Source organism: Gobius niger, assembly GCF_951799975.1.
Source record: "Gobius niger genome assembly, chromosome: 20".
Lineage (NCBI taxonomy): Eukaryota > Metazoa > Chordata > Actinopteri > Gobiiformes > Gobiidae > Gobius > Gobius niger.
The window spans coordinates 3,854,098-3,882,028 of NC_136871.1; the positions used below are offsets into that span (position 1 = coordinate 3,854,098).

At 41.0% G+C, this 27,931-nt stretch overlaps 3 protein-coding genes across 4 annotated transcripts in view; all 3 read right to left on the minus strand.

The window, feature by feature from the left end:
• Positions 1–5,898, minus strand: part of LOC306980076 (intermediate filament protein ON3-like) — a 33,114-nt gene extending 27,216 nt beyond the window's left edge. For both annotated transcript variants that reach the window (XM_079579314.1, XM_079579313.1), the window contains exon 1: positions 5,572–5,898. In XM_079579314.1, coding sequence (XP_079435440.1) covers positions 5,572–5,874 — 303 coding nt within the window. In that variant the 5' untranslated portion in view covers positions 5,875–5,898. The remainder of the gene's footprint in view (positions 1–5,571) is intronic.
• Positions 5,899–7,705: 1,807 nt separating this feature from the next.
• Positions 7,706–15,112, minus strand: LOC306979441 (deoxyribonuclease-1-like; the record flags this gene model as incomplete). The annotated part of the gene is made up of 9 exons (XM_079578392.1): positions 7,706–7,806; positions 7,894–8,002; positions 8,936–9,032; positions 9,289–9,443; positions 11,724–11,836; positions 13,287–13,399; positions 13,479–13,565; positions 14,868–14,962; positions 15,032–15,112. The coding sequence occupies 9 exons, from the start codon at positions 15,110–15,112 to the stop codon at positions 7,706–7,708; spliced, it is 951 nt and encodes a 316-aa protein (XP_079434518.1).
• A 3,512-nt stretch (positions 15,113–18,624) lies between these two features.
• LOC306979442 (deoxyribonuclease-1-like) lies at positions 18,625–27,266 on the minus strand (the record flags this gene model as incomplete). The annotated part of the gene is made up of 9 exons (XM_079578393.1): positions 18,625–18,725; positions 18,812–18,920; positions 21,245–21,341; positions 21,598–21,752; positions 24,012–24,124; positions 25,582–25,694; positions 25,774–25,860; positions 27,022–27,116; positions 27,186–27,266. 9 exons carry the CDS (start codon positions 27,264–27,266, stop codon positions 18,625–18,627), a joined length of 951 nt encoding a protein of 316 aa, XP_079434519.1.
• Positions 27,267–27,931: the final 665 nt, after the last annotated feature.

The window sequence follows — 27,931 nt, forward strand, 5'->3', positions numbered from 1 at the left end:
CATGACTGATGAACTTATGTCACTGCAGATGAAAGATGATGAAGATTACTACAGCTACAAACAACGTGCTAAAGCCCTGTATCATGATGCAACAGGAGAGCCAATCCAACCAGGAACTGGCATAACAGTCATGTTCTATTCCACCTTGGTCAAGGGAATGCCAAAATCAGTGCAGAATGCATTGAGTGATGTGATTGGCTTATATACTAAGACTGAAGAAGAATTTGATGCACATTGCAACCACAACGTCACCAAGTGGTTGAACAACAACAAAGAAACTGACTCTAAGAAGAAAGAACTTGAGTTAGCAGCAATAAAACTACAATTGCAAAAATTGCAAACACAGTCTGAAGACATGAAGAAAGAAAAGACGTCTAATGTTATGACAGTCAAACAAGATCTCACTGAAGGAGATGCGCCAATAACAACTGAGCAATTGGCAACTGCCATCAAGATGGTGATGCAAGCACAAGGGACACTGTACAACACTGTACAACAAAACCAGCCTATCTATTACACCGCCCCATTTGTTAACACTCGAGAAGAAGAAGAACAGGAACAGGAAGAGGGCGAAGCAGCTTTGGACGAGGACAATATCCATTGCTGGTTGGATGAGAAATGGTTGCAAAATGACAACTGGTCTTACCATCAAACATGAGCCACTGAAAACAGTGAGGTTGGCTGTGCAACGCTTGACAAATGCTGATAAGAATCACCATTCAAGAAGTTCTACCCCTGGGGTTCCAGGGGAAGAAGAGAGGGAAGAAGAGAGGAAAATACAGAGAAGAGAGGAGAAATAAAAACAAGAAAAAGATATAAAACTTAATGGGGAAATAGAAACAAGAAAAGATATATAAAAATAATCATTAAAATTTTGATTTTTAACTTTTTGCCTTATCTATCCTTATACCTCTAACACTTTTTGAATACATTCATTAGGATCAAAATTCAAAACCATATATACACAGAAGTTTGAATCATTATAGTATTCACTATAATTTTGCAGTACGTTAAATTAATATTTTTTGGATGTAAAACAAAGCATATTTGAATAATACTCTTGAAAAATAAAATGGGGTGCAAAAGAAGATCTTACATACTTAAGGCTGAGCTAAAAGACATTGTTGCATATAATTAAATATCAGATGAACTGCCGGATGAATCTCTTCCATTACAGGACAAGGACGCACCTGTAATTGGAGAGGCTGGAACTTGGTAAGGACTGTTGAAAAGAGACTGGTCATTACCTAAGAAAGAGATCTATGACTGTATCTCTCCCACAAGCTGAACCAAAGGTACTGTAATTCACAAAAACACCATCCAAGTACAGGAAAAGACACTTTTAGAACCAAGTAAAAGAGCATGTGCTAGTAACCTCTGCTCTAGGGAACACAGAAGACCGAAGCTACGTCAGATTAAGGAGTAAGTGCTTGTAACCTCTACTCCAGGTACACAGATGATCGTGGTCACATCTTACATCTTACACGTGACCAGAAGAAGCTGTTTCCATCATGAACATTATAAAAGTAAATCCACTTAAGATGAGTCGCTCTCAATGTATGGTGATATGTCTTAATGATATCAAATGTGTTTGTGTTTAGCCTATTGATGTTGTTTAGAGAACGATTGGAAATGAGTCCTGAAAATTTTACCAAAAGTTTATTTGTCTTATAGCTTTATCCATCCATCTTGGCATCAGCAAAACATTGACTGAAGGCGACATGTCAATTCCATTTGAGACACCGGAAGCCCTTCTAAAAAACGTAGAATGCAATGCCCAATTAGATCTATTAACATGGCCATAACGAAAATGATGATGACTCAAATTGAATTTCAAAATTGATAAAATGCTTTGGTTTTAATCCAATTATTTGAACATCACTACTGAAGATGGGTGTATAATTCTATAATTTTAAAAGAGAGATAGCAATTTGCGTCTCAATGTCAAGTGCATCAAGATGTTATGAATGTTTTATTTTTTAGTGATTACCTGTATTCAGGTAATCAAGAGAGGAAATTATGGATTAATTAATCTTGTTTCAATTTATAAAACCTTCGCAGAGGTCATAACTTGGACTGACATGTGTTTTCTGTCTTGTCCTCCTTAGGTAAAATGTTTTCGTAAATGTTCTTGTACTTTGGTTCAAATGATTATCTAACCTATAGGGTTAACGATTAATGGTTAAGAAAACATGTTTTGCCCAGTTCTCTACACTTCTCTGTGTTTAAAGTCTGAGAGTTGCGTATTATCTGTGTTCAGGGGTCGAGAGCTGTGTGTCGTTTTGGGACACGACAGCCAAGCCTATATAAACATTGGATGTGCAACTGGTCTTTAGACTTCCGTGTTACGTCCGTAGAAGCATGTTGAGCTTTAACATGTATTCTGTGACATCTGATTGAATAAATGACCTTAAGAAGGAAACCATTCTCCTGAGAGTGATTTCGATGCGGACCGGAGCAGATGGCGAACTTAGTTACGCACCTTTTTAATTCTTAACAACGCCCACGCCGCTCGTCGCTACCTCCTATTGGACATTATATTTTCCTGGATTCACCTGAACTTTAAATTGTCATATTTATTGCTCTGTCTTATTGCCTTAATGTTTGCTGTGAGGCGACTTCTGTTGTGATATTGGGCTATACTAAACCATTAAACTTGAAACTTGAAACCTGAGTAAACATTTTTGCTACTCTACCACTTATAGCAGGGGTTCCAGCAGCTGTAGTTGTTTTCTTTTGTTTGTTCGAAAACAACAATGGATGAATTTTGGCATCAACAGAAAAGAATTTACAAGCAAAAGGATCTCTCTCAAAATCTCTCTTATTTGTTTTATTTGTTTTATTTCACATGTTTGAAACTTAACACTAGTGTAACAGTGTTTTCTTGTTTTTTTTGTGTGTGTCTTTTCTGTGACATAGGAAGCGCCCAGTTCCAGTTCCACCCTCTCAGCCCAGAGCGGATCTGACTGTGGTTTTGCCCCATCGAGGCTGATACTGACACCACATAGTGACGCATTAAGGATTCCAGCCTAACCTCACTTTCGGACATCGGCAGAGACTTGTTTGATCTGGTATCACTGGTTAAGCTTTCACTGTTTTGTTGTGCTTAAAGTTTTACTGAATTGAATGGACGGCACCTTTTGCACCTCTGAAAATAGAACATATATTCAATATTTCTTTCACAAATTGATTGCCTTTTGTTTTGGCATAACTGGTGCCAGATGGGTCCTTGCTTAATCCAGGTTTATGAACTTCTTCTACATAATTCCTAGTCAGAATCCTGTCTTATATCTGCCCTTTACTTGACATTTGTCTTGAACGATTTTGGTAAAAGGGCAATCAAATTCCAACTTGACTCTAAATAGAACATGCATTTGAAACCCCAAAACACATGTGAAAGACCGAGCTTAGACTAAATTGCGTCTAAACAGGGAGAAAACTTTTCTAAACCAGAAAAAAACACACAATCTAAATGCATTACTAAAGCATAAATTATATTATGTCTATTTTAAAGGGGGGGTATTATGCAAAATTGACTTTTTCAAGCTTTACATCATGTTATTATGTCACTCCCTCATTAAAAACATGCCTGAAGTGTTGCCTTGGCACATTCACGGATTTTTGAGTAATCTGTAAAAACTCTGATGGCGGCCATTTTAGGGATAGGTTTGCCTGAGTCCTCCTAGGAACGCCCCCACCTCCTGGAGACGCCTCCGAGCTTTCGTCACCAGCCGAGTAACCAACCACTGCTCCTCAGCAGAACCCCCTCCCCACTGATGCCACAGACAGCGTGTGGAGGGGGCGTGTCGGAAAGGGTCAAGAGGTTCTTAAAGAGACAGAGGCCTATTTCAAGACATTCACTACAGCCATTTTGAAAGAGCAATTTTATACAAGGCAGTTATTCTAATTTACTGCATTTACAGACCAACAGATATAGACTGGTGCTATGGGATTGAAAAAAGCAGAATACCCCCTCTTTAAATGACTATGAGGGAAAAATTGCGGATAACTCTTTGAACCCCTGAAGAAGCCAGTTTCCCATCCAGGGGTACGGGGACCCCCGGGCACTTAGTATGAGGTACTTGGAATTAGTGCAGGTTAATATGAATTTTGAAATGAAACCTATTTACGTGATATTTTGCAGTAAAATAGATTTATTACTGATTAGACATAGTTATTACTAAAAATGAGAGTTTTGGTTGGTCATTAGACATAGGTACTTAAAATATAAAATAAAGGTCCAATGATCACTTGAGACAAAAGAGGTTGGGAACAACTGGTCCATGTCATGAGATGTCAATTTGAAACTTGTGCTGTAGATGACTAGCATAAAAATGAGGAAAAAAATGTATTGCAAGTTTTCTGTCATTTTATGTTTTCACATAAAAATAAAGCGTTTGATGCCTATAAACTGCGTAACTATACTGTTGCCGGCAAAACAAAACATGCTCCTAATGTCCAGCTCAACACAGAAAATGCTGTTACTGCAATGTGTAATAAAAGAGTGGATTTGGATGAGAACCTAACCTGTTTAAATCTCAAATCCTACTGCCTTTCGTCACATCTCCGTGGAAACGAGCTGGAGACGTACCCACTCCTGGTAAAGTTTACAGTCATATCTTAAATGTTTGTTTATACATTTATGAGGTATTTTTCAATGATGAAAATATCTGTCATGAAATAAATGCTTGTATTTCAATTTATTTATTGGGCAAAATTCTACGCGGTGTGGCTTTAAATGTATGGTTTTATTTTGTTGACATATTAGTTACAAGTTTCAGAGGGTGACTTTGGATATCTCGTTTAGTCTTAAAATAAGCAGTATATTTGTGGAAAAAATGGTAAAAACATTGAAACATCACCTTGTTTTTGAAATTCAAAACTCAATAAATCAGACTGGGACATTAAAAAATCCCTCTGGAAAAACACATCACTATATTGTTCGGTCCAAGGCTGGAAAGTGTGAAATCTGTGCTACTTCTGTGGAGATAATATTGTTGCACTAATGTGACTAACTAAACACACTTTTTTTTTTGTTTCCAGGTGAAAGTTTATATGTTATGAGACCAAATTGGCCTGTAGTGTCTCCACTTACCAGGAGTAATTCGAAATCCGCGCAGTAATCTTCACTTTACTGTGCGGATGCCAAATATAGTCATGCAATATAGTCCCCCCTTTTATCCGCTTAGAAAATCCACATTGTTTAATTTTGTGTAATTATACTTTGTAGTGGAACACTTCACGTAACCATATTTAAATAGGGAAAACGTGGAAGAGCTTGGTAGCTTCTATCTGGACCTGTTTTGGAGCTATAGAGGAGAGAGGGAGAGGCTAAATGCTAACGCCGTCTGCGCTGTGTTTACGTGACTGAAGGCACGGGGGAAGATCAGACAGGTCCTAAAGAACTCGTCAAATCTAAGGTAAGAACATATCTCAGTATGTAAAAACGGTGGCCTATTCCTTTAAAGCCTGAGTACCTGATTTTTTATGTTCAAACAACAAGCTTAAATCCCAAACATTGTTACTGCAACATCCAGCACCCGCCCTCCTTCCTGACCCCCTCGCACGCACCTTATCGATGAAGGAGGCGAAGCGGTTGTTGAGGCTCTTGATCTGCTCCTTCTCGTGGGCGCGGCTCATGGACAGGTTGGGGTCTATCTCCAGGTTCAGCGGGGCCAGCAGGCTCTTGTTCACCGACAGCGTGGCCAGCGTGGCGCCCAGCCCGTGGTGGCCGTTGGCGTACAGCGAGCTGGAGCTGAGGGACACCCCGCTGAAGCCGCCGGCCCCCGACCCGAAGCCGCTGACCCTCCTGTTGCTGCCGCTGCTGCGGACGGAGGCGCTGGAGCTGATGCGCTTGGTGCGGCTGAGGCTCATGGTGGAGAGAAAGGGGAGAATGGTTAAAAAAGTGTGGAAAGTAAAAGTCACTTCTCACCGGGAAAAGAGCAGGCAGGACTGTGAGGTGGACAGTGTGAAGGGCTCAGGTGTCCCCCGTCGGTTTTAAAGCCGGGATCGTGGGTGGAGTCAGGCCGGTGTCAAATGAACGGGTCATTGCAGACACCGTGGAGGAGGGACAGTATTGTGTTGCGAGATAGAGGTGGGAGTAGAGTCAACCAATTCTGGAGGAAAATAAAGCTACGACGGGAGATTGAGACACTGCACAGATATGGCAACAAATATCCATATGTGGACAATAAAGTTAAACCTTCTTCATCTTCACTTCATCTCAAACCCGATGAAGTGACTTGGTTTGGTCACAAATCGCCTGCTTTTGTTTAGTCTGGCTGTTTGAATTTGACTTTTATTTTTGACCGGCCTGGATGCTTTAGTGTTTAGTTGGTTAACCTGTTAAAGCGCTGAAATCATTTTTAGTCTCAGTTCTTGGATCTTGGCGTTTGGTCACATTTGAGCCCAACCCACTCTGAGTCTCTGTGATCTGATTGGCTTCAGAGTTACACTGTAGGTCAGACACCGTGAGTCACAGTAACATGATGCTAAATCTCTTTATTTCTGTAAAAAAGCTGAGGCCTCATTGCTCTTCAGTCACAGACTGAGAAGTGAAGAAGTCACTCATGGAGATTCTGTTATAGAACACTTCTACACTTCTGCTGGATGTAACAATAAAAGATTGAACTTCAAGTATTCCTTCGTAATAAGTGTGAAAAATCCAATATATATATAATATATATATTGGTTAATTATTAATGACTCTCATTCTACAGAAACAAACCCAGGTCATTTGTATCTGCTGTAGAGTCATGTTTGTCCCAGTTCCTCTGAGTCGTGGTGCAGCAGGACTGATGTGGACAGATGTTACAGAAGAAGCTCATGAGGTTCATTTCTTCAACAGTTACTATAGTAACTATTTTCTCCAAAGTAAAAGTAGATCTACCACAGTCCTGTCCACATCTGTCATGGTCCACCAGGACCCACCACGACTCAGAGGAACTGGACAAAACATGACTCTACATCAGATAATAAACATGGATTTTTTTAAAACCTGTAAAAGCATCAATTGTGTGATTAAAAATAAAAAATAATCCGAATTCAGAAATAATCAGAGTTGAAATAGAACTGTCATTTTATTCTTTATTGATTCACTACATACTTTAGTTTTACAATTCTCAGAAGAAGTCTGCAGTTCTGTCTAAAGCAGAAGCTCCATGACTTCCTTCTTCAGACACCATGAGTGACAGTAACATGATGCTAAATAGTAGTAAAATCTGGAAAATAAGAACCTTCAGGGCGAAACCTGTCGGTACTTATTTTCCAGATAATGACCAGCGTTCTATTCACCTTATTCCGGACGTTCGTGTGGGCGCCGCCATGAATTGTGCCCGCCCCATTTCTCCTATGTGTTAACACAGGACTGGAGAAGTCCACATAAAATCAGTCACTCCACGAAAACAAAGCCGTTTTCAGGCCGCACAGAGAAACTGCAGTGTCGACATGTCGGTGCAAATGAACATCGGACATTTTACACAAATCAATCGACTAAACATCAGATTTGAGCGGAGAATATTTTCCCTCGTTCTCCGTTAAAATGAACGGGCTTCGCGCTCGACCGGGAGTGTCTGGACAACGAGGTGCCGAGACAACGCAAAAAGTGGCAAAAGTGGGCGGGGCGGAATAAGGTGAACACATTATCCCTTACATAAGGCACGACTCCTCCTTGTTCAATCCTGACTTAATGCTACATCTCAGTCTATCATTTAACACGTCTCCTCTCGGCCGGTGATCCTGCAGAGCACGGTCCTCTCTTCCGCATTGCAGCTTTCTTTTTGGGAGCTGACCGCTTCTTTCTGCCTCCTGAAAAAAAAAACCTGGGCGTTACATTTTGAACATCACATGTGCCTCACGTTGCTTCGTCTACAGTGTCGTGTAAGTGCAGCAAACCTCGACTGTTGTTTATTGCTGGGGTTTTCTTCTTCCAGGGCACGGCGTGTTTTCCTGGGCCAGTTCTCAGCTTCACCTCCACGGGATAATGGTCACTGATGCTGAGAGCCTTTAGGAGAATAAATGTAAATAGTTTTAATTCATGAGAACATCTAATTTCCCTCATCTATTCCTCTCCCAATTTTAACAGCAGAGTGTTGGCAAGGCAACATAAAATTAATCAAATCAAATCAAATCAAATCAAATCATAAAAAGGCCAATAAGCTGGGACTCAAGTCTTTTAATTAACATTGACTTATTGAACTACATTTTCTGCAAATTTTGTGCACTTTTGAGGTCTCCCAGGTTAGAGTGTGGTACAATTGTGGATGGTATTTCACATAAAGTGTTATAGGCTGTTATATAAAGTGAAATCCGCGCAGTAATCTTCCCTTTACTGTGCGGATGCCAAACTACTGGTATTATTACGCCTTATCCGCTTAGAAAATGCACATTGTTTAATTTTGTGTAATTATACTTTGTAGTGGAACACTTCACGTAACCATATTTAAATAGGGAAAACGTGGAAGAGCTTGGTAGCTTCTATCTTGACCTGTTTTGGAGCTATAGAGGAGAGAGGGAGAGGCTAAATGCTAACGCCGTCTGCGCTGTGTTTACGTGACTGAAGGCACGGGGGAAGATCAGACAGGTCCTAAAGAACTCGTCAAAGCTAAGGTAAGAACATATCTCAGTAAGGAAAAACAGTGGCCTATTTCTTTAATACAACATTATAGGCTGGTGTAGCCAATTTCAGATGAAGAAGTTACATTTTCAGCAACCTAATATACAGTCGAGCATAGTAATGTTGACTTTTTGGCTACTTCTCTCCTAAATGACAAATTATTACTATTATTTATAAGAACAAAAACACAGCTCAGTCGTTTCCAAAAGTGCCCTGATGTTCATGGGCCTATGTCAGCCTGGGCCCTTAGAATCTTTCGCACTTTTCACCCCCCTTCGACGCCCCTCGTAAGAAACACAATCAATAAGTCATTTCACGTACTGTGTCATCGTCCAGTTTGAACTCCTTTTGGAAGTTAAAAGTCTTGGCTGAACCTGGTACAACAGCGTTCAGCATCTTCTCTCCATAGACGACAATCCTGTAAAGCAAAGACACACAGCAGTCATTCGGAAAGTATTGAAACTGCGATTAGACGTGTGTTTTTTTTGTGCTTTATTTCGTTTTAGCTCATATTTTAGACACATCCAGAACCGTTAACATGAGAGAGGAGACTCAATTATGAACTGCTAATGCTGAAATCATGACAAGAAAACACTTCAAAATCCAATAGTGATTAATGGAATAGCTTTAATACATGTCCATAACATTGATATAAATGTGTTTTTGTGAATGACCTGTCGTAAGTGTGGTTGTTATGGTTACTGCTCGTGGTGTCCACGTCATCTTGGATCAGCCAATGGTAATCCTCGGAGCGGATTCTGAGCGTTTCAAGTTTCTTTTGGGAGAGATAGCGTCCGTCTGCGTTAAAGTCGCCCAAAATCACTATGTTCTGAAAAGACATCACACAACAATGATGAGATATGAACAGGCCCACCTTAATGTACCCATAGGCCCCGGGGCTTAAAAAGGGGGTATTATGCTTTTTTCAGTCCCATAGCACCAGTCTATATCACACTACAATGATGACCAAACCTTCTGTTGGTCTGTAAAGGCAGTAAATTAGAATAACTGCCTTGTATAAAATGTCTCTCTCAAAATGGCTGTAGTGAATGTCTTGAAATAGGCCTCTGTCTCTTTAAGAACCTCTGAGCCTTTCCGACACGCCCCCTCCACACGCTGTCTGTGGCATCAGTGGGGAGGGGGTTCTGCTGAGGGGCAGTGGTTGGTTACTCGGCTGGTGACGAAAGCTCGGAGGCGTCTCCAGGAGGTGGGGGCGTTCCTAGGAGGACTCAGGCAAACCTATCCCTAAAATGGCCGAGTTTTTACAGATTACTCAAATATATGTGAATGTGCCAAGGCAACACTTCAGGCGTGTTTTTAATGAGGGAATGACATAATAACATGATGGAAAGCTTGAAAAAGTCCATTTTGCATAACACCCCCCCTTTAAACAGAATTGTAGGCCCCCCTCCCCCCCCCCCGATAATATTTTTTTAATCCATGTTGATAATTTCTCGTATTGATACGGTTCTTTATCGTTTCGCTCATCAATTCATTACAAAATAGGCTATGAATTATAATATGTGCTTCTTTTTAATTTAAACATAGTAAATTAACCTTTTCAGACTTAAACTTCCTCAAAGCATTTTTATAAAGCTAGTGAAGAATGGTTATTAAATTAACGTGATTTAAAGCTGTTTCAGTGGCAGACGCTCTATTTTTATGAACGAGGGTCGAAGGATGTTTTCAGTCCTTCAGCGTCGTAGTTTCTGAATGATACGAGCGAGCGGCTAAAGCACGTGTTTCAGCTCGTGTGCTTTGTTTTGGTTCTTAATAACGTAGCAGCTGCTCGTATAAGCGAATATAAAGAGGACAGATTCAGACGGGCTCATTACAAAGTGCAGTGCAATTTTTTTTTTTTTTTCCTGTTTTCTGTGCTCATGTCAGGAAGAAATATTTATGTTGCAAGTCATACGGTCTACACACAAGTTTTTGCCACCCCCCCCCTTTTTCACCCGTTCCCTCCAGCCTGTTTGCCCCCCACCCCATGCCACACGTCTCAAAACCCAGACAAAACCCAGAAAACTAAAAAAAAAAAAATTAATAGATACATCACAGCTATGGCAACAACACTATACAGACAGATTGAAAGATAATAATAATAAAGAAAGAAAAAAGAAAGAAAAAAAGAAAAAAAAAAGTCACGCGGTTCTGATGGATTACTCATCAGAATCGGTTCTCCTTGTAGATATACTCGTTGCTGCTCCAGTGGTGGGACAAGGAGCCACTACAAGGAGGCTGGAGGCTATTCCTCTCCCAATTTTAACACTAAGAAATGTATTTATAGCAGAGTGTTGTAGTTAGACAGCCCATAATACGTATATAATGGCCAATAAACTGGGACACAAGTCTTGTAATAAAGATTGATTATTATTGGAATATATTTTCTTCAAATTTGTAGAGAATTTGTTGCTCCTTGTAGATATACTCGTTGCTGCTCCAGTGGTGGGACAAAGAGCCACTATGAGGAGGCTGGAGAACCACATGCGGCTCCGGAGCCGCGGGTTGCCGACCCCGTGATAGGCCCTTGAGCACGGTAGGCCCCTGGGCTCCAGCCCCTGCTAGCCCGTTGGTTAAAGCGGCTCTGGATATTAGTTGCAAAGCCATGGTAAACCACATTTGTGCTGCAGCCAGTACAAGTTGGAAAGTAACTCGATCAACGTGCACGGCCTGGCCAAAAACAAAAGGCTCACGCTCGTTGAACCACCTTCAGCTTTGATTTCTTTCGCTGTGGTCAATAAGCTACTGCAATGTTGAAAGATCCAGTGTTGCAAAAATGTTCACCAAGATCTTGCATTGATGATGGGAGAGTGTGACCACTGCGCTCCAGCACATCCCAAAGATTCTCAATGGGGTCAGATCCGGACTCCCTGAACCACTTTTTCACAATGTGAGCGCAATCGAATTCTGGCATTGTCATCTTGGAACATGCCCGTGCCATCAGGGAAGAACTTCAGGATGTTCATATCGTCAGCTGATCTCATTCTGAGCACTGACAAACAGCAGCGACCCCAGATCATGAAAGTTAAATTCAGGCAGACACTTTTTCATGGTCAGGCAGTGTGTGTTTCAGTTCAGTGGATTCACTTCCTCTGTGATCCAAACTCACATCGTTTCCCCAGTAGCCTCTGACGGCTTGAACCACGTCGTGCAGCTCGTCCAGCTCCTTCAGGGAGTCCTCTGGTTTTGTGTGGACGGGGATCAAAACGAGGTCTTTCACAGCTAAAGGGAAAAACATGAGACTCAAGATTAGGTCAAGATTCTAGACATAGACATAGATCTATCTGACTTTTTTTTTTTTTTTAGCTTTTTTTCAAAAATCTTGCACTTTGTACCTACACCTGCTGGAGTCTGCCTCCACTAGAAAGCATTTTTGTTCATTTGAACTATAGTGCTTCCTGCATTTGTTCGCATCATAGATATAATATAATAAACATGAGTGGGTCCCATTCTGCCCCAGTCATTGAAAAAGGTCCCCGAGTCCTGTGTGAACCTTAATGGCCGCTCTGCCTCCTCCCACGCAAAAAAGGCGGGAAGCCCTGCACTCACGGGGCGGGCGGAGCCTCCACAGAGCTCCAGAGCTCGATTGACAGGCTCTGGAGCCAGTCAATGCGCTGAAAATGCTTCCAAATTTCGACTCTTTGGAGCCCGGCTTTTAAAGGAATAGGCCACCGTTTTTCCATACTGAGATATGTTCTTAGCTTAGCTTTGACGAGTTCTTTAGGACCTGTCTGATCTTCCCCCGTGCCTTCAGTCACGTAAACACAGCGCAGACGGCGTTAGCATTTAGCCTCTCCCTCTCTCCTCTATAGCTCCAAAACAGGTCAAGATAGAAGCTACCAAGCTCTTCCACGTTTTCCCTATTTAAATATGGTTACGTGAAGTGTTCCACTACAAAGTATAATTACACAAAATTAAACAATGTGGATTTTCTAAGCGGATAAAAGGGAGGACTATATTGTAAGTCGTAATAATACCAGGAGTAGTTTGGCATCCGCACAGTAAAGTGAAGATTACTGCGCGGATTTCGAACTACTCCTGGTATTACTACGCCTTACAATATAGTTCCCCCTTTTATCCGCTTAGAAAATACACATTGTTTAATTTTGTGTGTGTTGTGTGTGAGGGGGAGAGGCTAAATGCTAACGCCGTCTGCGCTGTGTTTACGTGACTGAAGGCACGGGTGAAGATCAGACAGGTCCTAAAGAACTCGTCAAAGCTAAGGTAAGAACATATCTCAGTGTGTAAAAACGGTGGCCTATTCCTTTAAGCCGTTCTTGGGAAGTTTGAAGTCCCATTATAGAATCAATGCTCCCAATTGTCACTTGGAGTCGGCCCTAACCACAAGGGGGCGGTATTACAGCGATGTCAGCTCCCCGCCATAAGGACCATACAGAAGCAGCTCCTCGCCCATAATATTATGTGTACTGTACACCTTTTGATTCATTGCATCCATGTTTTAAACTGATATTTGAGCCCCAGGAAGACTGTAGAAGATAACGTGGTTCCAAATAAAGAAAGAAAACATAGAAAGAAGAATATTACTGAAAGATATTGTTTTAAATACCTGTTTTGCATACGCACTAATAATATATAAGTTCTAAAACGCAAAATACAAAAGCAAGTGTCCCAAAGTCTGCTAAAAGCCAGATGAACGTAGACTTGTTTGAACTTGCTTTGGGACAGCTGAAGTGCAGAGCAAACGGTTCTCGGGCGAAAGCATCTTTATCTCCAGGCTGATCATCCGCGTACTGGTAACACGCCTTCAGAGCCGCCTCATCCTCTCTGAGACACACACAGACAAATACACCGTCAGACCTCCCTCTCCCCAGACACTTCCTCTACACCTCAATAATACAGTCACCTGTAGAAGCAGACAAACTGCTCCTTGTAGGTGCTGCGTCCTAAAGGGCGACTGGACACCATCGAATAGGGACGACTCTTGCTCGAGCTACAGATACATGAAGACAAAACAGTTACATGATCCAATGATTTTCTACTTAGAATTTTACTTTTCCTAGTTTCAACTATTGTGCATTGCTTGAGCTAGTTAGTTAGTTAGTTAGTTAGTTAGTTAGCTAGTTAGTTAGTTAGTTAGTTAGTTAGTTAGTTAGTTAGTTTAAGGCCTATGGTGAATGTTTGCTGTATCAAAAAGAAGCATGTTATGTGCACAGTCATTATTTCCGTAATAAAAAACAAACAAATAGAATTTAAAAGCAAATACACATTATAATAACGAAACCTGTTTTAGCCTTAAAAAATGACACTTAACTCATCAGGAACAATTCATTGGTTAAAGGGACAACACGGAGTTTAAAAATTTAAAAAATATGTGTTTTCCTTCCCCTACATGTTCCAGCCATGTCCTAATGTGTAGAATGAGCTCAGACCTGTTCACCACAACTGCCTCTAAAATCCTGCGCTGTCACTCAAAAATGTCTCACTTCGGCCCGAATTGCCGTCATGCACGAGCTTAATATAGAAGGTGCAGTTACACATATGGCCTGAGGTGGCAGTAGTGAGTATAAAATGACGAACTTGCTTCCAGCCCCTTTAAAGAAGGGGTATTCTGCTTTTTTCACTCACATAGCACCAGTCTATATCACACTACAATGATGACCAAACCTTCTGCTGGTCTGTAAATGCAGTAAATTAGAATAACAGCCTTGTATAAAATGTCTCTCAAAATGGCTGTAGTGAATGTCTTGAAATAGGCCTCTGTCTCTTTAAGAACCTCTGAGCCTTTAGACACGCCCCCTCCACACGCTGTCTGTGGCATCAGTGGGGAGGGGGTTCTGCTGAGGAGCAGTGGTTGGTTACTCGGCTGGTGACCAAAGCTCGGAGGCGTCTCCAGGAGGTGGGGGCGTTCCTAGGAGGACTCGGGCAAACCTATCCCTAAAATGGCCGCCATCAGAGTTTTTACAGATTACTCAAAAATACGTGAATGTGCCAAGGCAACACTTCAGGCATGTTTTTAATGAGGGAGTGACATAATAACATGATGGAAAGCTTGAAAAAGTCGATTTTGCATAATACCCCCCCCTTAAACTCCCTATAGTCCCATTTATTATTAAGTGTTACCGAAATTCCAAACAATTATAATACATGCTTCAAAGTAATTTTAATTTTCAATCAATCAATTAATTTTCATTTTACACTGCAGTATATACTTCTTTAATGTCAGTATGGCTGATAGTGTGACAGGTTTACTGCATCTGAAAACCTCGTCACCTTGATGATGTTGTGCACTCACCGGAGGCTGTTGAGCTTCTCGAGCAGCGTCTTCATGGCCTCTCCACTTTTATCGACCACCTCCAGGACGACCACCACACTGTACCGACTCAGGACCTGCACCCACGAACCCCAAGCAGACTTTCACTTTGTGCCACTTTGGGCTAAAGTGATAAATAAAGTTACCTTGGTCAAATACCGGAGCACTGTTTTGTCCGTGACTTTCTTGATTCCCAGGTTCCTGACATTGAAGGCAGCAATCTTCATTTTGACTAGAAGTTGAACATCAGAATGCAAGCAGCCAGCATGAAAGTGTATGGAAATGAAGGATACATGAACAACAAAGTAAATACAGAAACACAGGGGCGGACTGGCCATATGTCCGTTCAGGAAGAGCACAGAGGGGCCACTGGCTCTTGGGCTACCGGTCCCGCCTTAACCAAGCTTTACCCAAATCTAAAAGCTAAAAAGATTTTGATGCTTTATCAAAATAGCGAGAAAAAGAGGATGAAAAGTCAACCAAAACATGAGAAAAACATATAAAAAAATCATTAATAACACAACAAAAATACGACAAAAATGTGGCAACGTGACGAAAGGTTTCCGTCACTTTTGTAGGTCTTAGCTTTCAAATGAGGCGTTACATTGTTGCTCTCCAGTCGAGAAGCTTTTAGATTTGGGTAAAGCCCAGTATAAAAAAACATGAATCTAAAAGGAATTCCGTGGAGTATGGTGTGCCACAAGGTTCAATTTTGGGACCATTATTATTTATTATTTACATTAATGATTTTGCTTCTGTTTCTACGACCACCTTTCCTGTTCTTTTTGCTGATGATGCCGATCAAAAAAATAATAATAAAAAGGCGAACTGGGGAAAATGCACTCGTTAATGTTAAGGCGGGTGGCTTTACCCAAATCAAAAAGATTCTTGGGAAAAAAGCACCAAAAATGTGACAAAAACTCAACAAAAATGTAACAAAAACTCAACAAAGATTCTACAAAAATTCTACAAAAATTCTACAAAAATTCTACAAAAATTCAACAAAAATGTAACAAAAACTCAACAAAAATGTGACAAAAATTCAACAAAAATGCAACGAAAATGTGACAAAAATTCAACAAAAACTCAACAAAAATTTAACAAAAATTCAACAAAAATTCAACAAAAATTCAACAAAAATTCAACAAAAATTCAACAAAAATATGACAAAAACTCAACAAAAATGTGACAAAAACTCAACAAAAATGTGACAAAAATTTAACAAAAATGTGACAAAAATTCAACAAAAATGTCACAAAAAAGAAAAAAAGAAGGTCAGTTTTGTGGGTCTTAGCCTTCAAATGTGTTACACAGCCAACAGAGGACAGAATGCATTTGGTTAAGGCGGGTGGTAAGAGGTTAAAATATGTATTTGTGGAAGTGTCACAATTACGCTAATTTGGGCCAGGCTGGTCAGAGTCCAGGGCTGTTTTTCAGTCCCAGTCCGCCCCTGCAGAAACATAACTACATTGAAAAATATGCAAATATGTTATCTCAAAATGTGTTTAGAGAGTCATCAACACACTAAGCAAAATCTCATCTTTCAAAACATACATTCAACAAGTTCCCACTGCCATTTACTCCAAGTTAACTGTACTCATAATTTGATCCTCTTAGTTCATAAACATAGCAGTGATTATTATAGACACAGATAATCGAAATGACTCACCAAAAGTGTTCGAATGTGATGTTAGAAACAAACTGAGCAGTTCTTGTGTAGAGAAGTAAAACGGTGAGAGAAAAAATATGTATAAACCACAAAGAGGAAGCGTCTCTGTCTCTGTCTGCTCATCATCGCTTCCTGAGTGCATTAAAGCTCATGCTGTGTTTTCATGCTAACGCCCGGGACAGAGTTTGGCAATATATGCATGTAATCACAATGTGGTAAAAGTAAAACAGTGCTTGGAGAAAATGTTACTGACGCCATAAATTGTGTGAAGCCAAACATAAAATCATGTGATGTGATAATCGTGATATTTACAAAGAAAATTCCAGGAAAATGGCATGAAAATACAGAATAACAAAAGTAATTCTAAAGAACAAGGAGCTCCAGATGGTCTACTTCTATTTTACAGATCGAAATGAAGCATTTGCCGCTTATACACTGCGTTCCAAATTATTATGCAAATTGGATTTTTGTGTCAAAAAGGTAAAAAAAAAAGCAATAATAATGAAACTCATGGATGGTATCGTGTCTTGGGGCTCTATGAATCACTGACATTAATCTCAGAGACCTGGGATTATTAGTTGTCAGGTTAAGCCCAGTTAAGGGAAAAACTACTGAAAAAGGGTGTTCCACTTTATTATGCAGATCATCATTTTCAAGCAATATGGTAAAGAAAAAGGGACTTTCTGCTGATGAAAAGTGTGAAATAGTTGAATGCCTTGGTCTAGGTATGAAAACCTTTGATATTTCATGAAAGATTAAGCTTAATCATCATACAGATAAGAGATTTGTGGATGATTCAGAGCACACTCCGTTTGTGCCGATAAAGGCACAATATGGACGGTTTCTGCCAGACAAACACATCAGATTAGGAGAACAGATGCTACAAAGCAGCATACAGGTATTTGAAGCTGCTGGTGCCTCTGGAGTCCCCCAAACATCAAGGTGTAGGACCCTCCAGAGGCTGCAGTTGTCCATAAACCTTCTATCCGGGCCTCCCCTAAACTGTTAATTGAAGCTGATGAACAGAAACGGCTGCAGTGGCTCAGAAATACATGAGGACTCATTTTCAAACAGTCTTGTTCACTGATGAGTGCCGTGTAACCCTGGATGGTCAACTCAATGGAGTAGTGAATGGTTGGTGAATGACCACAATGTCCCAACAAGGCTGTGACGTCAGTAAAGAGGTGGCGGAGTCATGTTTTGGGTCAGAATCATGGTGAGAGAGCTGGTCGGCCCCTTTAGGCCCTTTTAGGCTCCCTGAAGGTGTGAAAATGACCTTTGAAAAATATGTGGAGTTTTTGACTGACAACTGTCTTCTATGCTACAAAATGAAGAGCCGTGCTTTCCCGAACAAAATCCTCTTCATGCATGACAACGCACCATGTCCTGCTGTAAAGAATACCTCTGCATCACTGGCTGCTATGGGCAAAAAAGGAGAGAAACTCATGATGTGGACCCCCTCGTTCCCTGACCTCAACCCTGTTGAGAACATTTGGAGCCTCAACAAAAAAAACTTCTATGAGGGTGGGAGGCAGTTTTCATCCAAACGGCAGCTCTGGGAGGTTATTCTGACATCCTCCAAACAAATCCAAGCAGAAACTGTCCAAAAACGTACAATTTTAATGGATTTAAGCATTTTAAAGCTGCTATCACACAAGGGCTCCTATGTTAAAATATAACTTGACCTGTTAATATTTTTTTGATTGAAATAGCTTTTGATTTCAGTAAATATGACCTCCTAATGCTACAAATACAACAAATGACCATTTTCAGTTAACTACAAGCTTTAAAATGTATTGAAACGATGAGTTGCATAATAACTTGGAACAGTGGATTTTGAGGTTTTTACTATATTTATTTTTGAAAAAAATACTGTTATCACTAGGAAATTTTTTCCACCACATTTAAATGATCCTCTACCAGGTAAAGACTTAAAAATTATGCTGACTCTCATTTGAGTTGACAATTTAGAAAATCTTAGAAAAATGTCATTTGCATAATAATTTGGAACGCAGTGTAACGCACGGCTCCTCCTTGTTCAATCCTGACTTAATGCTACATCTCAGTCTATCATTTAGCACATCTCCTCTTGGCCGGTGATCCTGCAGAGCACGGTCCTCTCTTCCGCATTGCAGCTTTCTTTTTGGGAGCTGACCGCTTCTTTCCGCCTCCTGAAAAAAAAACACGGGCGTTACATTTTGAACATCACATGTGCCTCACGTTGCTTCGTCTACAGTGTTGTGTAAGTGCAGCAAACCTCGACTGTTGTTTATTGCTGGGGTTTTCTTCTTCCAGGGCACGGCGTGTTTTCGTGGGCCAGTTCTCAGCTTCACCTCCACGGGATAATGGTCACTGATGCTGAGAGCCTTCAGGAGGATAAATGTAAATAGTTTTACCTCATGAGAACATGTTTTTTATTTATTTATTTATTTGATAGGGACAATGCATATTGATGAACAGTTGCACATGAGCACTGTAAATATGCCAGATTATAGTGGGGATGCTAGTTTCCATCTGTCGTCCCGAGGCAGGAAACACATACACAATTTACAATTTACAAAATGTGACAACAATAAATGCAGTAACAACTAAACGTGTTCACAGGCCTGGTTTTCCTTTAGCCACAGTTTAAAACGTGCTTTAAAAGTGGCCAGAGTTGGAGTCTCTCTGACTGATAAAGGGAGACTATTCCAGAACCTGGTGCCTTTTACAGAGGGCACAGTCTGTCCAGAGGAAGTTCTCCTGTGTGGAACCTCACAGAGAGCACAGTCTGTCCAGAGGAGGTTCTCCTGTGTGGAGCCTCACAGAGAGCACAGTCTCTCCAGAGGAGGTTCTCCTGTGTGGAACCTCACAGGGAGCACAGTCTCTCCAGAGGAGGTTCTCCTGTGTGGAGCCTCACAGAGAGCACAGTCTGTCCAGAGGAGGTTCTCCTGTGTGGAACCTCACAGAGAACACAGTCTGTCCAGAGGAGGTTCTCCTGTGTGGAACCTGACAGTCTGTCCAGAGGAGGTTCTCCTGTGTGGAACCTCACAGAGAGCACAGTCTGTCCAGAGGAGGTTCTCCTGTGTGGAACCTCACAGTCTCCTCCAGCTGATGCCCTGGTGCCCGTGATCCCACTAACAGACTTTGGTTTGATGTAATCCTGCAATGGAGGTGGAGCAAGTCCATGCAATACTTTATATACAAGGCAACCATATTTAAAATTAATGAAGTTTTCAAAATGGAGTAAATGATGCTTCTCTAAAACAGTGCAGTGGTGAAAGGAGAACGGTTTCTTGTCCAAGATTTTTATGGCTTTTTTAAAAAGAGACTCTGTTGGTTTGAGTGTTGAGTGTACCAGCAGCAGTGACCATGTGGTTATACAATACTCTACATGAGACAGAATCATGGAGTGTAAAAACATTCGGGCCGCAGACAGAGACATAAAGGGTCTCACCTGTCTAAAATTTGCTACATTAAAATGAACAGTTTTAGTGACCGTTTAACATGTTTCTTAAATGTCAGGGTTGGGTCCATTGTCAGTCCCAGGTGTTTGAACTCAGTGACGAGGCTGCAAAAATATCAAGCATTGGCTTAAATGACTTGAATTGAGGAAATGTTTTGAGCGGTTTTCACTCATTTAGACACTTTTCCTGATCGGACCAAGTTCACTTTGCTTGTTTGAGGACATTTCAGACCAGTTCTAAAGGTAAATCTCGCTTGAAATAAGAAAATAAAATTGCTAATGAGATCAGAACAATTTTCTTACCCCAGTGGCAAAGAAAATGACCTGAAATAAGGACGAAATGTATCGAAACGAGTCAGAAACATCTCAGAACAAGTGAAATAATCTAGGATAAATGCCCAACAACATCTTAACTAATCAAAACAACAAAAAATTGGATTATTATGCTCAAATTAAGATATTTATACTAGTCTCTACTCCATCCAGGAAAACATTGGACTGTTTTAAATCAGTTGCTTTTTTACTGAACATCATACAGACTGTTTTCTTTTTAAGTTGTGAACATGATTCCTTGACCCACTTTTGGACATCGGTCATGGCAGATGTTAACAATTTTGAAACTTCTTGTGTAGATTTTGCTTGCACGAAAATTACAGCATCGCCTGCGTAGAGCTGGACATTGACATTGATCTAATTCCCCTCATCTATTCCTCTCCCAATTTTAACACTAAGAAATGTATTTATAGCAGAGTGTTGTAGTTAGACAGCCCATAATACGTATATAAAGGCCAATAAACTGGGACACAAGTCTTTTAATAAAGATAGATTATTATTGGAATATATTTTCTTCAAATTTGGTGCACTTTTGAGGTCTCCCAGGTTAAGGTGTGGTACAATTGCGGATGGTATTTCACATAAAGTGTTATAGCCCATCTTAATACAACATTCTAGGCTGGTGTAGCCAATTTCAGATGAAGAAGTTACATTTTCAGCAACCTAATATACAGTCGAGCATAGTAATGTTGACTTTTTGGCTACTTCTCTCCTAAATGACAAATTATTACTATTATTTATAAGAACAAAAACACAGCTCAGTCGTTTCCAGTGGGATCTACAATATGTAGTAATTAAAATATGCATCAGCAGAAAAGTGCCCTGATGTTCATGGGCCTATGTCAGCCTGGGCCTTTTCACCCCCTTCGACGCCCCTGGTAAGAAACACAATCAATAAGTCATTTCACGTACTGTGTCATCGTCCAGTTTGAACTCCTTTTGGAAATTAAAAGTCTTGGCTGAACCTGGTACAACAGCGTTCAGCATCTTCTCTCCATAGACGACAATTCTGTAAAGCAAAGACACACAGCAGTCATTCGGAAAGTATTGAAACTGCGATTAGACGTGTGTTTTTTTTGTGCTTTATTTCGTTTTAGCTCATATTTTAGACACATCCAGAACCGTTAACATGAGAGAGGAGACTCAATTATGAACTGCTAATGCTGAAATCATGACAAGAAAACACTTCAAAATCCAATAGTGATTAATGGAATAGCTTTAATACATGTCCATAACATTGATATAAATGTGTTTTTGTGAATGACCTGTCGTAAGTGTGGTTGTTATGGTTGCTGCTCGTGGTGTCCACGTCATCTTGGATCAGCCAATGGTAATCCTCGGAGCGGATTCTCAGCGTTTCAAGTTTCTTTTGGGAGAGATAGCGTCCGTCTGCGTTGAAGTCGCCCAAAATCACTATGTTCTGAAAAGACATCACACAACAATGATGAAATATGAACAGGGCCACCTTAATGTACCCATAGGCCCCGGGGCTTAACAAGGGGGTATTCTGCTTTTTTCAATCACATAGCACCAGTCTATATCACACTACAATGATGACCAAACCTTCTGTTGGTCTGTAAATGCAGTAACTTAGAATAACTGCCTTGTATAAAATGTCTCTCTCAAAATGGCTGTAGTGAATGTCTTGAAATAGGCCTCTGTCTCTTTAAGAACCTCTGAGCCTTTCCGACACGCCCCCTCCACACGCTGTCTGTGGCATCAGTGGGGAGGGGGTTCTGCTGAGGAGCAGTGGTTGGTTACTCGGCTGGTGACGAAAGCTCGGAGGCGTCTCCAGGAGGTGGGGGCGTTCCTAGGAGGACTCAGGCAAACCTATCCCTAAAATGGCCGCCATCAGAGTTTTTACAGATTACTCAAAAATACGTGAATGTGCCAAGGCAACACTTCAGCCATGTTTTTAATGAGGGAATGACAGAATAACATGATGGAAAGCTTGAAAAAGTCCATTTTGCATAACACCCCCCCTTTAAACAGAATTGTAGGCCCCCCTCCATGTTGATAATTTCTCTTATTGATACGGTTCTTTATCGTTTTGCTCATCAATTCATTACAAAATAGGCTATGAATTATAATATGTGCTTCTTTTTAATTTAAACAGAGTAAATTAACCTTTTTAGACATAAACTTCCTCAAAGCATTTTTATAAAGCTAATGAAGAATGGTTATTAAATTAACGTGATTTAAAGCTGTTTCAGGGGCAGACACTCTATTTTTATGAACAAGGGTCGAAGGACATTCTCAGCGTCGTAGTTTCTGAATGATACGAGCGAGCGGCAAAAGCACATGTTTCAGCTCGTGAGCTTTGTTTTGTTTCTTAATAAAGAAGCAGCTGCTCGTATAAGCGAATATAAAGAGGACAGATTCAGACGGGCTCATTACAAAGTGCAGCGCGGATTTTTTTTTTTTTTTTTCTTTTCTGTTTTCTGTGCTCATGTCAGAAAGAAATATTTATGTTGCAAGTCATATGGTCTACACACAAGTTTTTGCCTCCCCCCCCTTTTCACCCGTTCCCTCCACCCACCACCCCCATGCCACACGTCTCAAAACCCAGACAAAACACAGAAAACTAAAAAAAAAAAAATTAATAGATACATCACAGCTATGGCAACAACACTATACAGACAGATTGAAAGATAATAATAATAAAGAAAGAAAAAAGAAAGAAAAAAAGAAAAAAAAAAGTCACGCGGTTCTGATGGATTACTCATCAGAACCGGTTCTCCTTGTAGATATACTCGTTGCTGCTCCAGTGGTGGGACAAGGAGCCACTACAAGGAGGCTGGAGGCTATTCCTCTCCCAATTTTAACACTAAGAAATGTATTTATAGCAGAGTGTTGTAGTTAGACAGCCCATAATACGTATATAAAGGCCAATAAACTGGGACACAAGTCTTGTAATAAAGATTGATTATTATTGGAATATATTTTCTTCAAATTTGTAGAGAATTTGTTGCTCCTTGTAGATATACTCGTTGCTGCTCCAGTGGTGGGACAAGGAGCCACTACGAGGAGGCTGGAGAACCATATGCAGCTCCGGAGCCGCGGGTTGCCGACCCCGTGATAGGCCCTTGAGCACGGTAGGCGGCCCCTGGGCTCCAGCCCCTGCTAGCCCGTTGGTTAAAGCGGCTCTGGATATTAATTGTAAAGCCATGGTAAACCACATTTGTGCTGCAGCCAGTACAAGTTGGAAAGTAACTCGATCAACGTGCACGGCCTGGCCAAAAACAAAAGGCTCACGCTCGTTGAACCGCCTTCAGCTTGGATTTCTTCCGCTGTGGTCAATAAGCTACTGCAATGTTGAAAGATCCAGTGTTGCAAAAATGTTCACCAAGATCTTGCATTGATGATGGGAGAGTGTGACCACTGCGCAAAGCCGGCTCCAGCACATCCCAAAGATTCTCAATGGGGTCAGATCTGGACTCCCTGAACCAATTTTTCACAATGTGAGCGGAATTAATTCTGGCATTATCACCTCGGAACATGCCCGTGCCAACTTCAGGATGTTCATATCGTCAGCTGATCTCATTCTGAGCACTGACAAACAGCAGCGACACCAGATCATGAAAGTTAAATTCAGGCAGACACTTTTTCATGGTCAGGTGTGTGTGTTTCAGTACAGTGGATTCAGGACGTTCTCACTTCCTCTGTGATCCAAACTCACATCGTTTCCCCAGTAGCCTCTGACGGCTTGAACCACGTCGTGCAGCTCGTCCAGCTCCTTCAGGGAGTCCTCTGGTTTTGTGTGGACGGGGATCAAAACGAGGTCTTTCACAGCTAAAGGGAAAAACATGAGACTCAAGATTAGGTCAAGATTCTAGACATAGAAATAGATCTATCTGACTTTTTTTTTTTTAGCTTTTTTTCAACAATCGTGCACACTGTACCTACACCTGCTGGAGTCTGCCTCCACTAGAAAGCATTTTTTGTTCATTTGAACTATAGTGCTTCCTGCATTTGTTCGCATCATAGATATAATATAATAAACATGAGTGGGTCCCATTCTGCCCCATTCATTGAAAAAGGTCCCCGAGTCCTGTGTGAACCTTAATGGCCGCTCTGCCTCCTCCCACGCAAAAAAGGCGGGAAGCCCTGCACTCACGGGGCGGGCGGAGCCTCCACAGAGCTCCAGAGCTTGATTGACAGGCTCTGGAGCCAGTCAATGCACTGAAAATGCTTCCAAATTTCGGGATGATAAACTCTTTGGAGCCCGGCTTTTAAAGGAATAGGCCACCGTTTTTACACACTGAGATATGTTCTTACCTTAGCTTTGACGAGTTCTTTAGGACCTGTCTGATCTTCACCCGTGCCTTCAGTCACGTAAACACAGCGCAGACGGCGTTAGCATTTAGCCTCTCCCTCTCTCCTCTATAGCTCCAAAACAGGTCAAGATAGAAGCTACCAAGCTCTTCCACGTTTTCCCTATTTAAATATGGTTACGTGAAGTGTTCCACTACAAAGTATAATTACACAAAATTAAACAATGTGGATTCTCTAAGCGGATAAAACGGGGAACTATATTGTAAGTCGTAATAATACCAGGAGTAATTTGGCATCCGCACAGTAAAGTGAAGATTACTGCGCAGATTTCGAACTACTCCTGGTATTATTACGCCTTACAATATAGTTCCCCCTTTTATCCGCTTAGAAAATCCACATTGTTTAATTTTGTGTGTGTTGTGTGTGAGGGGGAGAGGCTAAATGCTAACGCCGTCTGCGCTGTGTTTACGTGACTGAAGGCACGGGTGAAGATCAGACAGGTCCTAAAGAACTCGTCAAAGCTAAGGTAAGAACATATCTCAGTATGGAAAAACGGTGGCCTACTCCTTTAAGCCGTTCTTGGGAAGTTTGATGTCCCATTCGAATCAATGCTCCCAATTGTCACTTGGAGTCGGCCCTGACCACAAGGGGGCGGTATTACAGCGATGTCAGCTCCCCGCCATGAGGACCATACAGAAGCAGCTCCTCGCCCATAATATTATGTGTACGTACACCTTTTGATTCATTGCATCCATGTTTTAAAATGATATATGGGCCCCAGGAAGACTGTAGAAGACAACGTGGTTCCAAATAAAGAAAGAAAACAAGAATATTACTGAAAGATATTGTTTTAAATACCTGTTTTGCATACACACTAATAATACATAAGTTCTATATAAGTTCTAAAATGCAAAATACAAAAGCAAATGTCCCAAAGTCTGCTAAAAGCCAGATGAACGTAGACTTGTTTGAACCTGCTTTGGGACAGCTGAAGTGCAGTGCAAACGGTTCTCGGGCGAAAGCGTCTTTATCTCCAGGCTGATCATCCGCGTACTGGTAACACGCCTTCAGAGCCGCCTCATCCTCTCTGAGACACACACAGACAAACACACTGTCAGACCTCCCTCTCCCCAGACACTTCCGCTACATCTCAATAATACAGTCACCTGTAGAAGCAGACAAACTGCTCCTTGTAGGTGCTGCGTCCTAAAGGGCGACTGGACACCATCGAATAGGGACGAATCTTGCTCGAGCTACAGATACATGAATACAAAACAGTTACATGATCCAATGATTTTCTACTTTTCCTAGTTTCAACTGGTGTGCATTGCTTGAGCTAATTAGTTAGTTAGTTAGTTAGTTGGTTGGTTGGTTGGTTAAAGGCCTATGATGGATGTTTGCTGTATCAACAAGAAGCATGTTATGTGCACAGTCATTATTTCTGTAATAAAAAACAAACAAATAGTATTTAAAAGCAAATACGGTAACACATTATAATAACGAAAGCTGTTTTAGCCTTAAAAAAATGACACTTAACTCATCAGGAACAATTCATTAGTTAAAGGGACTATACGGAGTTTAAAAATTTAAAAAAATATGTATTTTCCTCCGCCTACATGTTCCAGCCATGTCCTAATGTGTAGAATGAGCTCAGACCTGTTCACCACAACTGCCTCTAAAATCCTGCACTGTCACTCAAAAATGTCTCACTTCGGCCCGAATTGCCGTCATGCACGAGCTTAATATAGAAGGTGCAGTTACACATATGGCCTGAGATGGCAGTAGTGAGTATAAAATGACGAACTTGCTTCCAGCCCCTTTAAAGAGGGGGGATTCTGCTTTTTTCAATCCCATAGTCTATATCACACTACAATGATGACCAAACCTTCTGCTGGTCTGTAAATGCAGTAAATTAGAATAACAGCCTTGTATAAAATGTCTCTCAAAATGGCTGTAGTGAATGTCTTGAAATAGGCTTCTGTCTCTTTAAGAACCTTTGAGCCTTTCCGACACGCCCCCCTGGTGACGAAAGCTCGGAGGCGTCTCCAGGAGGTGGGGGCGTTCCTAGGAGGACTCAGGCAAACCTATCCCTAAAATGGCCGCCATCAGAGTTTTTACAGATTACTCAAAAATACTTGAATGTGCCAAGGCAACACTTCAGGCATGTTTTTAATGAGGGAATGACATAATAACATGATGTAAAGCTTGAAAAAGTCAATTTTGCATAATACCCCCCCTTTAAACTCCCTATAGTCCCCTTTATTATTAAGTGTTACCGAAAATACAAATCAATTATAATACATGCTTTTCATTTTACACTGCAGTATATACTTCTTTAATGTCAGTATGGCTGATAGTGTGACAGGTTTACTGCATCTGAACACCTCGTCACCTTGATGACGTTGTGCACTCACCGGAGGCTGTTGAGCTTCTCGAGCAGCGTCTTCATGGCCTCTCCACTTTTATCGACCACCTCCAGGACGACCACCACACTGTACCGACTCAGGACCTGCATCCACGAACCACAAGCAGACTTTCACTTTGTGCCACTTTGGGCTAAAGTGATTAATAAAGTTACCTTGGTCAAATACCGGAGCACTGTTTTGTCCGTGACTTTCTTGATTCCCAGGTTCCTGACATTGAAGGCAGCAATCTTCATTTTGACTAGAAGTTGAACATCAGAATGCAAGCAACCAGCATGAAAGTGTATGGAAGTGAAGGATACATGAACAACAAAGTAAATACAGAAACACAGGGGCGGACTGGCCATATGTCCGTTCTGGAAGAGCACAGAAGGGCCACTGGCTCTAGGGCCACCGGTCCCGCCTCAACCAAGCTTTACCCAAATCTAAAAGCTAAAAGAAAAGCATCAAAATAGCGACAAAAAGAGGATGAAAAGTCAACAAAAACATGAGAAAAACACTGACAAAAAAAACTACAAAAACGTGACAAAAACACAACAGAAAATAATTAATAAAACAACAAAAATATGACAAAAATGTGGCAACGTGACGAAAAGTTTCCATCACTTTTGTAGGTCTTAGCTTTCACATGAGGCGTTACATTGTTGATCTCCAATCGAGAAGCTTTTAGATTTGGGTAAAGCCCAGTATAAAAAAACATGAATCTAAAAGGAATTCCGTGGAGTATGGTGTGCCACAAGGTTCAATTTTGGGACCATTATTATTTATTATTTATATTAATGATTTTGCTTCTGTTTCTACGACCGCCTTTCCAGTTCTTTTTGCTGATGACACCGATCAAAAAAATAATAATAAAAAGCCGAACTGGGGAAAATGCACTCGTTATTGTTAGGGCGGGTGG